At 42.9% G+C, this 15152-nt stretch overlaps 1 protein-coding gene across 2 annotated transcripts in view; it reads left to right on the forward strand.

Moving 5' to 3' along the window:
• The window catches only part of RDH5 (retinol dehydrogenase 5), a 143610-nt gene extending 128691 nt beyond the window's left edge, over nucleotides 1-14919 (forward strand). The window contains exons 2-5 of one of the 2 annotated variants that reach the window (XM_073563480.1): nucleotides 4679-4997; nucleotides 6187-6445; nucleotides 10230-10393; nucleotides 14002-14919. In XM_073563480.1, coding sequence (XP_073419581.1) covers nucleotides 4685-4997; nucleotides 6187-6445; nucleotides 10230-10393; nucleotides 14002-14225 — 960 coding nt within the window. In that variant the 5' untranslated portion in view covers nucleotides 4679-4684 and the 3' untranslated portion in view covers nucleotides 14226-14919. Of the gene's footprint in view, nucleotides 1-4666; nucleotides 4998-6186; nucleotides 6446-10229; nucleotides 10394-14001 lie in introns of both variants that reach the window. The other variant, XM_073563479.1, reaches the window with a different exon arrangement.
• Nucleotides 14920-15152: the final 233 nt, after the last annotated feature.

Consider the following 15152-nt stretch of genomic DNA (forward strand, 5'->3'; position numbering starts at 1 on the left):
TGGGGATTGTAGAAGCTGTATAAACTTTATCATCTCTCCAGTCTGCGTTCATATTGAAGCCACAGTGGAGATTTTATATTAATATTTATTCTCACATGGTCAGGTGTCATAAAGAGTGAAGGATGCTATTGCATCCCAAAATCACTATTTGTAACATCAGGCCATGTGATACAAATATGTATTATCCCCATCATCACTGCACATTGAACACAAACTGTAGAGATGATAAAGTCATACAACTTGTGTGTATGTAGTCACCTGGCCAGGAGTTCTAGTAAATTCATGATGCACAAAGCACAGCATCATGAATTCAATGGTACACCTGGTTAGGTGATTATTGTATTGGAGTGTATAAAAACAGAGTGCACTCGGTCCAGGTATCAAAACAGGTTTTTTTATTAACATACACACAAGAAAACAATTTTACACCATTTGATCTTGCCATTCCACATGTCCTACATCAGAGATAAAGTAGGCCGCAAATTGGTCCCTCATTTGGCCAACTTCAACTGCTGACCTGAGAGGGTGCTGAGTGAATTCAGGCAATGGGTTTGCAGCTGGTTCATCGAGTTCAAAGTTAGGGTGCTCTTTAGCCATAAGAAACCACACACGCCTCACCACCTCATCCACTGTTTCCAGATTAAAATTAATGGCTGTGCCGAGAATGCACCATCTGGAGACAAGAATACCAAAAGCACACTCTACAGTTCTTCTGGCCCTGGTCTGTCTGTAATTAAATATTTTTTTGGTGTGGTCCAAGTCCTGGCTGGAGTAGGGTTTCATCAGGTTTTGGCACATTTGAAATGCCTCATCTCCAACCATTACAAATGGCTGTGGTGGACCTTCGGTGTGGGGAAGAGGCCGTGGCATGGGGAAATTGAAATGGTTGCCATACAACTTCCGGCCCATGTCAGAGTTCTTAAATGCCTGGGAGTCATTCCCACAGCCAAATGCCCCAATGTCCACTGCAACAAACAAACAGTCTGCATCCGCAATGCCCATGAGTACTGTAGAAAAGTACTTTTTGTAATTATAGTACTCCGATCCACTTCTTTTGGGTTTTATTATCCGGATGTGTTTCCCATCCACCGCTCCCAAACAGTTGGGGAAATTGCAGACTGTCCAGAATTTTTCAGCGATTTCCATCCACTTTTCCGTGGTGGGCAGGGGCATAAATTCTGGACAGAGAACGTCCCACAAAGCCCGGCAGGTGTCCGCAACTATTCCCGACAAGGTGGATATTCCAATCCGGTACTGGAAGTGGAGTGAAGATAGGGTCTCTCTAGTAGCTAGGAATCTGCCAAACAGAGAGAGAACAAAAATTAATATTTATGTCTAGGGTTTTTTAAAACTCTAACATAAAAAAAATTAGTATAAGGCATAACAATAATTTTGCAGGCTTTTGTTTACTACATGGCAGAACAATAATTCTGCAGGCTTTGGAATAGTACATGGCAGAACAAAGAAAATTATACAGGCATTGGTTTGTAAATATTACATACCATAATGTGACCAGGAGCCGTTCCTCAGGAGGAATTGCACGACGGAGCTGTGTGTCCTGTCTCCGGATGGCTTCTTGAACACTATCAAGCAAATCCATGAAGCTTTCTTGGGACATCCGGGTATAGTCACTAAATTTCGCTGGGCTTCCCTGGAGCTCGCTGTAGAGGGTGTGGTACGCTCCACGGCTCTCCCGGAGTTCAATAATTGGATGTATCCTCAAATGCCCCTGCTGCTGTCTTCGCTTTCTCGCTCTCTCCCTTTGTTGCTGGCAAACAAATGCAAAAGCCTGAGCCTGCGTGATGTCCAAATCCAAGTTAAAGTGAAAACTCTTCCAACGCAGATCCATGTTCACAAAGGAAAAAGCAACCAAATCTGAAGAATTCAGCAGTAAACAGGGTATATATAAAGAATTCCCATGACACACGGCCACTGGTGTCCCATTGGTGGAGTCTGTTTCAAGAATTTTTCAAGGATTTTCCTCCTATGAAATGTGACACCTAGAGAACGCATGCGCCTAAAAAACACAAACGCATGTAAAAACGCATTAAAACGCATACAAACGCTGCGTTTTTTTGTCATCATGCGCACGCTGATGCGTCAAAAAATCTCTGCGTTTACATGCGTTTGCAAGCGTTTTTTGCTTGTGTTTCATGTGCGCACGAAATGCTGCGCAAAACGGCACAAATGTGAAAGTAGCGTTAAAGGGGTACTCCCATCTCCAAGATACTATCCCAATATGTAGTATATGTAATTATAATAATTTTAGCAAATACCTCCAATTAGAAATGTAGTATAGTTTCTCTGATTCTCTATGTCTCTTTCCTCATGTTAGCTAGTTGATAGTGGTTGTGTAACCGTGGATACCTTAGGAGTCATAGATACCACTAGAGACATAGCGAATCAGAAAAACTATTCTACATTTAAAATTTTAGGTATTTGCTACTATTATTATTACACCTACTACATATTGGGATAGGATCTTGGAGATGGGAATACCCATTTAAGCCTATTAGTGGTTGTGGTCAGGTGAGTACTATTGCCATTGGTCTCTCCACTGTTATTCAGATAAAACCCTATTGCGCTTATTGTTAATTCAGTTTTATTTACTTCATTTAAAGAAAATGACCCCAATTTATCAAAAGTGTTTGTCAGAAAACTGGTGTAAAACACTTAGTAAAGTTGAAATTTTTTGGCGCAAGCAGAGTTGCACCAAATTTTTTAACTTTTGTTGTTTTTACAGTAGCTCAGAGGTTAGGACTGTTGCTTTTCAGCACTGGAGTCCTGGGTTTATAGCCCACCAAGGACAACATCTGCAAGAGGAGTTTGTATGTTCTCCCCGTGTTTGTGTGGGTTTCCTCCGGGTTCTCCAGATTCCAACCACACTCCAAAGACATACTGATAGGGAACTTAGATTGTGAGCCCCAATGGGGACAGTAATGATGTCTATAAAGTGTTTTGGAATTAATGGTGCTATTGCTATATAAAAAAAACCCATAATAAATAAATAATAATTTTCTTGCCAGTTTGGGGCACCTCCACCAAAGTGAAAGTCAAATTCATCAATAGCGCCAGCGTTTCTTACGCTAGAAATGTTCCTGCATTCTCCTCATTAAGTCTAGTTTCACACTAGCATTACCAGGCGCAGCGCATGGCTGCCGCTAAGCTCCGCTTCCGCGGCGCCCCCTCTGGTCAGCTCCTCCTCTGATCGCATGACGCTGCATGCGATCAGCGTACCCTATATTTAGCGTTGGGTACACTGGTCATGCGCTGGTACACTTTTGCCGGCGCTTGCGCCCTTTTGGCGCTGCGCCTAGTGCACAAAAATGCAACACAGTGCGTTTTTGTGCGCTAGGCGCAGCGCCAAAAGGGCGCAAGCGTGGGGAAAAGTGTACCAGCGCACGACCAGCGTACCCAACACTAAATATAGGGTACGCTGATCGCATGCAGCGTCATGCGATCAGAGGAGGAGCTGACCAGAGGGGGCACGGCCGGCGGCGGAGCTTAGCGGCAGCCATGCGCTGCGCCCGGTAATGCTAGTGTGGAACTAGCCTAAGACTGACATACGAAACAGCAGTCTTGATGAATAGGGGCCATAATGTCTTCCGAAAATAACGTATTGTTTCCATCAGGTTTTTAGTGTACACATACTGTATGTACCCGTTAATTAATATATGCAACAACTATAGGGATCACCACCAATATTTATAATGCAAAAATATATATTTTATTTAATTCCAGCAACCACTACACACAAACACATGGTTAAAAACAATTAAAAAGTCTGTGCAAAAACAGACATTGGAAAGTGAACAAAGAAAATTGGGTCATAATCACATGTAATTCAATATAGTGAGTAACACACTGACCTTGAGAAAGACACATCTCAGTGTCGATACGTGTGGGTCCTAGGTTCCACAAAACCCGGCTGTGTGCTTCACTTGGGGTCTGCCTGGTATCATGGTTGGAGACAGGGGAGATTTTTGTCTATGCCTCCAGGGCTCCTGTGCTGGTAATATGCTCTATCTGCTGTGAGCTAATATTGGCTGCAGCAATTTGAATGTTCCAGGGTGTATGGTAATAGAGTTTGGAGTACCATTAATAATATTTGCTGATTGTTCCCTGTGTACGCGTGCGTCTAGCACATTTTGTATGTCTATGACAGTATTTATTTGTAAATTGCATGCATACTGGTATCAGTACTTGAAATATAATAATATATATCTCTATGTAGTGGGACCTCATTAATTAATGAGCATTTGCACTTTTGCATTTTGTCTGGGGTTTGGAACCTTAAATATTGAATTATATGTGATTATGACCCAATTTTCTTTGTTCACTTTCCAATGTCTGTTTTTGCAGACTTTTTAATTGTTTTTAACCATGTGTTTGTATGTAGTGGTTGCTGGAATTAAATAAAATATATATTTTTGCATTATAAATGTTGGCGGTGATCCCTATAGTTGTTGCATATACTTTTTCTTGGTCTGCTTCTATATAGTCCTATATGCATTGGGCGATCCCACATACGATATCATTTGAGATGGTGCCCGTTTACCCTATTGTGTTTTGGTAATTAATATATGTTGCTTTGGATGGTTGGCTTTGCACATGACCTTTTGTTTTGCATATAGCAGATATTTAGTTGCCTTCCTTTCTAACACAGGTCTCCTAACAGGGCTCCATGTGGTGCTGCGTGGTCCTGTTTGCCATCGTGTGGGCTATTGGATGGTTTCTGAGAGACAGACAGACTATCTCACGACTGTCCGACAAACATGTCTTTATCACAGGGTGTGATACAGGATTTGGCAATCTATTAGCCAAACGATTGAACAGAAAAGGTTTTCATGTTCTGGCCGGATGTCTCACAGAAAAAGGAGCAAATGACCTGCAAAAAGCCTGTCCTACGGGACTGAAAACCACTTTACTGGATGTCACCAGCCCAGACAGCATCAAAAAGGCGGTGGAATGGGTAAAGGCAGAGGTTGGGAATAGAGGTGAGAAATCAATCATACACAGCTAAATATAAACTCCCAGTAATAATACACTGTGATTCTGCGAATATAACCGTACATGCGGAGTCCTAGCTACTCTTCTCTAATGATTGTTTTTATTATGTTGTATTTTTATTACTATTTTACGCATTGTATTATAGAAAACAATAGAGCTGTGCACTGGATGGACTGGATTAGCACAAAATTAATTTGTAAAGTATTTACATATTTAAGACTGTTTGCATAGATCTCCATAATTTATCTTGTACAATAGTCACAGCAAATGACAGCTAATGAGTAAAATGTTGCAGTTCCCTACAGCAAGTGAAGAATTGATTTTATTTATCTCTCTCCCTCTGTATATGTGTGTGTGTGTGTGTGTGTGTGTGTGTGTGTGTGTGTGTGTGTGTGTATATATATATAAAAATGTATTGGTATGTAAAAGAAGGATTCTAAAGTGTGCCTGTACCATACCTCAAAAGTAGAGAAGCATGCCCTGCAACATGTTAAAAAGGCATGCCAGTCTGATCTGTACAGGCATTGTGCTCATTCTAATATTCTATAACTAGCCATTCATTTACTTTTAGTGAATGAGTTATTCTTCTATATCAGCATTCTGCCATTCCCATAGGTGCCGGAACTCCCTTTCCCTTACTTCCCAGCATGCATTGTGCCTGCCATTATCCAATGACTTACCTGTCCCAAACAGATATCTCACCTCAGAGACAAAGTCCTGCCCATTTCCTGTAATCCATCATCTTGGTGAACCTGATGCTAGACAGAGATTACACCTGACAACAGGCAGCGGACAGCCAGTGAGACAATTAGGAAGCCACTAGGGGCTGGCATTTTGGAGTAATTTTCAAGGGGAAATAAGTCAAAATGTACAAATAATTTTGACTGAATTGTAGACCGTCTATTTAGCGCATTATGTGTTAAACGGAATCAAGTTGCATGAAAGTACAGGAATCTTTTAATCATATTTCTAATAGTAGGACCACTTTTCTGTAATCTAATTATGATTGTACCTTGCAACCTTCCGCTGTCCATTTACCACTCTGATCTCCATTCTGTATGGGTGATGTCTCGGTTCTCTCTACTGTCAATGTTTCTTGTATCAATGACATTTTTTTACCTTTAAGACCTTGCATTGACAGATCTTTGATATTCATCTTGTTTTCACCTTGTATAGGTCTCTATGGTCTAGTTAACAACGCTGGTGTTGCCAATCCAATTGGTCCAACTGAGTGGATGACGCTAGGGGACTACAGGAAGGTTATGGAAGTGAATACATTTGGCACTATTGGAGTGACCCTAGGCTTTCTGCCTCTGGTAAAACAAGCACAAGGACGAATAGTTAACATGGCCAGCGTGCTTGGGAGACTATCGGCCAATGGAGGGGGTTACTGTGTGTCCAAGTATGCGGTGGAGGCTTTCTCTGATAGTCTCAGGTAAGAAGCATTATTAGGCTCTGGCCTTTCATTCCATGGTTTTCTGGACACTTCAGTGCCACATTGCAACGTGTTGATTGAATTGGCCGTCATTCAGACGTCCGCTTGTTGTGTACAAGTGTGCAGTATGTGTTCTATTCGCGTGTTTCGCACATGGATGGCATCGGTGCACAACCCATGTTCTGTCCGTGATTAACGTAAGGAATAGGAGAAGCTTTGCAAATTATTTATTCATGAGTGAAAATCACTGATGAAACCCTCATGGTAAAAACTGACACTGACAAATACTGAAGAAAATCAGTCTGTGTTTTTACGTATGAGAGAAATCACAGAAGTCAGAATGAGTCCATAGAGATAATGAGCTGTATACTGTACTAAGATGTATGTGCATTTTGTGTCCATCTGAAAAAGACTGACACCACTGGAACAGGTGGAGTATTAAGTGGTTGACTGTGCCCCCTTCCAGTGAATGACTATCAAATTTAACATCCAAATCCCATTTTTCAGGACTTCAGACAAAAACCCTTGATGCCGTAAAAAATGTAGGATCAAAGATCAATATGAATATAGCCTTGCTTATTTAATTTGTGGTTTTACCATTATGAAACATCAGTGAAAAAAAGTGCTATGTATACCCTCTAGTCATAATACATACTTTGTCTAGTTAAATAACCTTCATTTTAGATTCCAGAACTCCAACGTTCAATTTATTTGCACTAAACCATGTTCCAAATTATTATGCAAATTGGACGTAAGTGTCATAAAGATGTAATGTTTTATTTTTCAAATAAGCTCATGGATGGCATTGTGTCTCATGGGTCTTTGGATCACTAAAATCAATCTCAAACACCTGTGATCATTAGTTAATTAAAAGAAAACTACTTAGAAAGACGTTCTAGGTCTTTAAGCAGGCCACAGGTTTCAAGCAATATGGGAAAGAAAAAGGATCTGTAGGCTGCCAAAAAGAAACAAATAGCGCGATGCCTTGGACAAGATGTGAAAATATTAGATCGTTGACAAAAGATAATAGCATGATCATTGTACTGTGAAGAGATTTGTGGCTGATACAGAGCATAGATGGGTTCGTCAGTTTGAGAGCGGCTGCTAAACTAACTAATAACATAAATTCCCCTTGAAAAGCATTCTTTATTAAATATATCTTAACAATACCCATATTAAACACATACCAAATAAACAAGAGAATTAACACGCAATAAGTTCCATTCCCAAAACTGGGAATTGAATGAGATTGATGGTCCTAATATCTGTGTGCATTGTACCGGTGGGATCTTGCCCTATTAATGACCTCTATCTAAGCCACAGAGGTTGGCACCCCAAGGTCATAATAGTGGCGCCCCCAATTGTCACCAGCTCTTCTTAGGCTGGGTTCACATTGCGTTAGGGGGGGTGCGTTTAACAAATCCGTTACATAGCGGCATTAGCGCTATGTAACGGATGTGTTAACGCACCCATAGACTGTTATAGACGAGCGCATCGGCAACGCATGTCATAATCGGCATGCGTTAGCGATGTGCCGTCATTCTGTGACGGACCCTCAGACGCGGTCTGCAGCGTCCGAGGGTCCGTCACTGCTAGCACAGATGAAGCATCTGCGCTAGCGGGATCGCATAACACAATCCAAAAAAAGGCAGTTGCTCTAGCGCAGTCCATTTACCGCATACATTGAACGGACTGCCCTAACGTAATCTGAACCTGGCCTTAGTGTTCCTTTAACTGTCTAATAACAGGAAAAACACATAGAAATGTAATAGAGCAAATAGTGATCCTTGCAAGGGTTAACAGTCATTTAACATGGAGACCATCTCTTCACAAAAGGCAAGGCGCTCCCCTGGATAAATAAGTCAGCACAATATCAAACAGGTGCCCTATAGATCCATCAGATCCACCCATACAGGCTTTAGTAGTCCTTCTTTCATAAACTCAAAGGTGTCAGAGACACCGCACTACACTTGCTCATAGAGCCAGTGCTCGTGTCCTCAGTACAGAAGCAGTGCTAAAAGATACTTGTGGAGCGGGCAGCAGAAGTGACCATGCGTGCTTCAGGCTAATAGTGTCAGGGTCCAGTCAGCGCTGGAAAGTAAAGAGGCATAGGACCTGCGGACACTGAAACTGAATAGTCTGCACGGGACCTATGGTCATGTGACAGCAAGGGGGCGGGGCTTAGCGTCCTGTATTCAGATAGGACAGGACACCACACAACAACTCAGAGTCAGGCAAAACAGAGGTCACAGCAGTACGGGCAAACGAGGTACAGAGGGACAAACAGACGGGTAGTCAGACAGAGCCAAAGGTCATACACAAGAGGGCAGTGCGGTACCAAGGGGACAAGCAGAGAGGAGTCGGGTCACAAGCAGAGAGTCATACACGAGAGGTAGCGCAGTACAAGAGGGTCAGGCAGAACTCGTAACAGGGACAGAACCAGATCACAACCGAATAAGCAAGCAAGTTATCAGGCACAAGGCACACGTATACAAGAGGTCACTTAACTCAGCCGAGGGCAGGAGTATAACTGACACCGGACCCAGGTCCAGTGGGCACTAAATAGCCTCCTGCTGCCAGAGAGAGGCAGCACAATTAACCCATAGTCTAACCAGGACGGGTCAAAGCGAAATCCCGTCCTGGATCATGACAAAAGGAATATGTGTAAAGGGTTAACGTATCTGTCCACACGCTGCGCCACTACGAGGTTCTCCTCTTATGGTATCAGGTTCTTCAGAAGGGTGCGTCGAAGGATCTCATCTGGTGAAATAATGCAGTCCTGCTGAAGGGACCCTATGGTGACAACCTCCGCAGCATAGGCAGGGGTCGCTATTAGGGTAAAAGCCCACCTACAGGAAATACATAGATATTATGACCCTCCCTCTGGAGGCGCAGTATAAGTCTATAAACAACTGATTATTAAAGCTTATATTGGTGAATCTGACATATCTTTAGGACACCTTGCTTGGTACTGAGCCAAATCCCACCTACAGGAAATACATAGATATTTCATATTTCCCGGCTTACTAGATTGCTCCGGCTGATCGGCGCCGCAGCGGCATGTGTCGCAGCTGTGTCACTGACCCAGCACATGCATGGAGAGCCTGTTTGTTGGGCTCTCCATGCATGTGCTGTGACACAGCCGCGACTTTGGCGCCGATCAGCAGAACAGCTGGAGCAATCCAGGAAGCCAGGTTCCCTCTGCAGCTTATTCGGTAAGCACTCTAGCTCTATAGCTTGTCAAATAAGCCCTGACTGATCAAATTCGCTCATCCCTATTGGACACCACTCATCAAACGTTGCCTGAGTTATCTGTGTTTTAGCGTGGTCTGTACTGAATATAAGGGTGCGTTTACACTGGTCGACTAATAAAAAACCACAAATTGTGAATATCATTGTTCTCGGCAGCACATATCATGTTTACACAGGACGGTGCGCTGCCGAGAATGATAATTTTTAACCGTTTGAAAATCATTTCATCCAAAGAACAAATATTTAGCTGATTTGACTGATCATCAGCCGACTGTATGGACAGACCTATAATCTGGCATGAGTGCTCCTAGGAACCCTCATTACTGATTATCATCCAGTGTAAATGTACTTTAAGGCACTACAGTATCATTAATAGGATAAAATAATAAAGACACTCATTGTTCAATTTTAGCATCATTTAGAGACAACTCAGACTGCCAGCACTATGGCTGTAAGAAGAACACATTGTGTATGAGAAATGTTTTCCACACTTTGTGATTTTATGTTATGTCATGTGATTTTCCATTCACAGGAGAGACATCCAGCACTTTGGCGTCAAGGTTTCTATTATAGAGCCGGGCTTCTTTAAGACGGCAGTAACCGATCTGGAGTCCATTGAACATTCCCTGAAGCAGCTTTGGGACCAGATGCCTCCTGAAACGAGGAAGAGTTATGGGGATGCATTTTACCAAAAATGTGAGTTTCCAGGAGTAGGAGGTTACAAGTAATGCAGAACGATAAGTCTCTCACTATACATCTTTCTTCGCTGTCGCGGGGTTTTTTTTTTTGGTTCTTTCCTGCAGCTACAGCCAATGTTGTAATTTAGGAGCAGAGATTGTGCCGATTGCAGTTACAGAATGTACAATGATGAAATTGCTCTACACAGGCTCTGCACAACCTTTTGGGCCACAATTTTAAATTGTTCTAAGTTAAAAGGGTTTTCCACAGTCATCACTCACCTATACTGTTAATGGCAGCTGTATTGACCCTCTGACACTTTGATTGACAGCCTGCTCTGCAGCAAATCTGTGAAGAGCGAGCTGTCAAAGTGCTGGGGAGTGATTACAGCCACAATTCACCATGCAGTGAGTGATTACTGTAGTTGTTTCGTGCACGACCCTATGACTGAAAGCCAGGAGGATATAAATATATTTCCTAAAGCACTTTCAGTAAGACGGACAGGCAGCATTTTAATGAAATTTACTTGCTGAATAACTCTATATCAGCAAGCAAATAGCATTTTTGCCCATGACCGGTTCTCTTTAAAAAAAAAAAAAAAAAAAGGTATTTCAACATTTTAAATCCCCTTGTGAAGAACTGCACCTTGCAGCCCCTCCTATCATCACTAATATGTCAGGGGTCACAAGGTCCTGTCTCCGCACTTTCACCAACGTGACGTTCCGCACTCACCGGAGATACATAATGTCAGCTTGGCACAGTTTTACACAGACATCCCATGTCCCCATGGGCACAGGGAGGCATCGAGAGTGAGAGATGGTGGCCCACTCAACCACCTGCATGGCACAACACTCGTCCACAACCCTGACAGGCTGAAAGACCCTTTCACTAACACCAGTGAACCAGAGCCCTGCCAGCCCGGTAGGACTGCTGCCAGTTCCTCGTTGGGTGTAAGCCCAGTCCGTTGACAGAGTTATATTGGGCCAGAAACCAGCCCCGGTAACATGTGACGTTAAACCGAGAACACGGACGTGTGGATTCGTGGATCGAGATAAAAGAGCAGCCCAATTAAATTGGATATTTAATCACCTTAAGGGCACATTAGACAAAACAGTATACACACAATGGAAATACATATATGATGGCAGATATGGAAATACAGGTGGTAGTACAATAAGTATAAGCAGATGATACAATAGTCAGTTACCAGGTGGATGTTAGGCCTTGGTGCTGTAGAGCAACATGGAGGTGGGGGGTGCCAGCGGTTTCCGTTTTGTTTCCAACACGATATGACAGCGTGACCTCCCTTAGAAGACAACAAGGGCCACAGACTTCCACAAGCAATTAACCCCTTAGTTGGTCACTTCCTTTCCTGCCCCTGGGATAATCCTAGCTTCTCTTCCCTTAAGTCTGGTAGCTGAAACTCCAAAACCTATGATGGATCATAATTTTTCAATGGAGGGTGATGGGGAGGCGGTTTTAGCGCCATCGGATCCGACCCCTAATGCACTTGGAAACCAAACATGGCTTCGCTACCTGCTTTCTACTAGCCAAACGGGTTGAGACCCCAGTGGACATTTGTCCCATTCACGAGATCTTGAAAATGTAACTGGTATATGGCTAGGGCGTACAATAAATTATGGCTCCCTTATGTCTGGAGGGGATCTTTGAAGCAGTTAAGCAGCTTAAGCCCCCGTCACACACAGTAATCTCGCTAGGTGTCACATATCAGCGACCGGCCCCCCTGCCGGGTATCGCTGATTGTGCTTGAATGCCCTGTACTTTTTTTTTGATCGTTGGTCTCCCACTGGCCAGCACGCATCGCATGATCAGCGAGCTCCCAGCTCGTATCCAAGGTAAACAGCAGATTTCTAAGCGCGGCGTGGCGTTTAGAAACCCTCTGTGTATCTTAGATACCAGCGCGCTGGTGCAGGGAGCTGGTAACCAAGGTAAACAGCGGGTTTCTAAGTGCCGCACGGCGCTTAGAAACCCGATGTTTATCTTGGTTACCAGCTCGTCGTCGCTGGTGCTGATCGCTGGTGAAGCTGCCTGTTTGGCAGCTCACCAGCGATCATGTAGCGACACACCAGCGATCCTGACAAGTTCATATCGTTCGGGATCGCTGGTGAGTCGCTATGTGTGAAGGGGCCCTTAGGCTCCCAGCAAGGGTTCATCCTGCCAGAAGGGCCTTGGTACCAGCTGGGCTGCTGGGGTGTGAGCTTTGCTACGTGAACCATTGAAGCTGGACCACCAGTGGAGCCAGGTGTCCTGTCTTTGCTTCACACTTTGCAGGTCTATAATCTCGGACCCCATATGATTCAGTCAATTGGCATGAAATTTTATCCCCCATATTGTTCTATTCTTCACAACCCTACATATACAGTGTATATTTTTTTATTTTTTATCTATTAATATTGTCATTGTGAACTGCTTCGGCAAGCATGCATTAGCAGTAGAAAGGAATTATTATATTTATTTATATAGCAAAATTGATTCCATGGTGCTGTACATGAGAAAATTACATACAAATTACAGATATCACTTAAAGTAAACAAACCGATCACAGACTGATACAGAGGGGAGAGGACCTTTCGGGCTTACATGCTACAGGATGGTAACGAAGGAAACCGTACGTTGGTGGGTTGCAGCATTGTTAAATTACAACATATTCCGGCTGTGGCCTTTTGGACATTTTTCCTAATTGATTTTAAATGGAAGGTCAAAATGTAAAACTCATTGATGGTTTAACATAATTTTATAGCTTTCTTCCATGTCATCAAAAATTTGGCATGTCCTTTTATTTTTCTTTATTCCTATAGTTAATGGTTCCTTTTAAAGGGAAAACGTCATCAGGAAATTAGACCCCTAACTAAAGGCATGTTTGTAAAGGCCCTTCCTCATTCAATGCATACTCTGCTTGTAGTATGTAGTTTAGAAATTGTAGAGCAATCCACCTCTGAAGTTTTAATCACGGCTCTTCTAGCTCTCATGGCTATCTCCTTATTTCCTCACCTGCCGTTGGCCTTCAGACTTTGACTGTCAGATCTCTCCTCTCTTCCACTGCCCAAGATTTTGCGCATGCACACTAGGCTTCTGATGACTTTACAATCTGCACATGCATCAACCCTTCTATTTAGACAACCCCAAGTGATAATTCGGTGCCTGAGCAAAATCATTGCCTGGACTCCTCTCACCAGAGGGAAAGGTGTGTGCCCAAATTGTTAGGCCAGCCCTCACAATGTCATCAGGAGCCTACTCTACGTGTGATGCCTCTCATGACGAGGCATCTCCCGACACTGACTGTGCCTGCGCTGAATTTTGGGCAGAAGAGAGGAGTGATCAGTCAGTCGAAGACAGAAGTCCGTCGGCTGGTAGGGAAATAAGGAGACAAACATGAGAGCTTAAAATATAGTTTCCACCCACTGCACTTGCACTTAAAACTTCAGAGATTGATTGCGCTAGAATTTCCAAACTCCATACTTCAAGAAATTCACGCATCTAATCAGCATTAAAAGGCCTTTACGAACGTAACATGCCTTTAGTTAGGGGTCTTTTTCTTGATAACAGGTATGCTAATGAATCCAACATATAATATTTTCTAATATTACTGATTTTCTTTAATCCAGATATGAAAGTGCAGAAGCTGATCATGAATTTCATCTGTGATGCCGATATCTCCAAAGTGCCAAAATGCATTGAGCATGCCTTACAAGCGGTGTACCCCCGAACAAGATACAGTCCAGGATGGGACGCCAAGCTGGTGTGGCTACCCGCATCTTACATGCCTGCCTTCATTGTGGATGCTGTCCTTGCCATTGTTCTACCTAAACCAGAAGAGAGAGTTCGTTAAGACTAATTCCCGAAAATGCTCCAGATCTTGATCTCCGTAAACTGAAGTTTTCATTTCCAGGCAGTGATAAAGGTTGTTTTGTGCTGGAAAAGTATGACGACTAAGAGGCTCCGCCCATAATGACAATGAAATGTGTGGTTTGTAATTATGACAGAGCCGCATATTCTATGTATATTTTCTGTTAGACTGTGAAACATAGCTCATTAAGTGTGGTTTTAGTAGGCTGCTGACTTCATGGTGGCACCAGTGTAAGGATTGAATGTGACAGGGTTCGTTCAGGACGACAAGTCAGAATTAAGCTGCTGATACTAACCCACATGACACAAAGTCTATGGAGTGGTCATTTAACACATTTCAATTGTAGACAATAATATAAGATCTAATATGAAGCTGCATTTCTGAGACTGAACCTCTTCCCCTGAGGAAGAAGTGTTATGGACTTCGAAACGCGTTGGGAAATAAAAGGTCAATTTATCTACATGATCTGGATTTGATATTCTGTCTAGCAGCGCACATAAGTCCAAGAATTTTATTCCATAAAGAGAAAATCTAACATAGGATTTGTCATCCTCTGATACAAGATGACAACTCGGAGACTTGTAACATATTGAAAACACTGTGGAAGTTAAGATTTTTCTTTGTAACTCTATGTGAATGTATATCTGATTCTACTAATAAACATGTTGCAAATACATTTTGTTTGTAATTGTTCCAATGTATCTAATATTGGTAAGAGGCAAAAAAAAAACCAAATAACCTTCTTCCTTCATTCAGTTCTTGTTCTGAGCTGCAGATGACCACTGCTAGGATATTAGGATGACTTGTCAGGTGATATTAGGCCGGTTTCACATTTGCATATGGAGGAGCTGCGGACGGCTGCGTAGTTCCTCCGTGAAGCTTCGCCCACGGCCACACCTCCTCCGGTCA

This window comes from Dendrobates tinctorius, unplaced genomic scaffold, assembly GCF_039654945.1.
Source record: "Dendrobates tinctorius isolate UK_male_01 unplaced genomic scaffold, ASM3965494v1 ptg000388l, whole genome shotgun sequence".
Classification (NCBI taxonomy): Eukaryota; Metazoa; Chordata; class Amphibia; order Anura; family Dendrobatidae; genus Dendrobates; species Dendrobates tinctorius.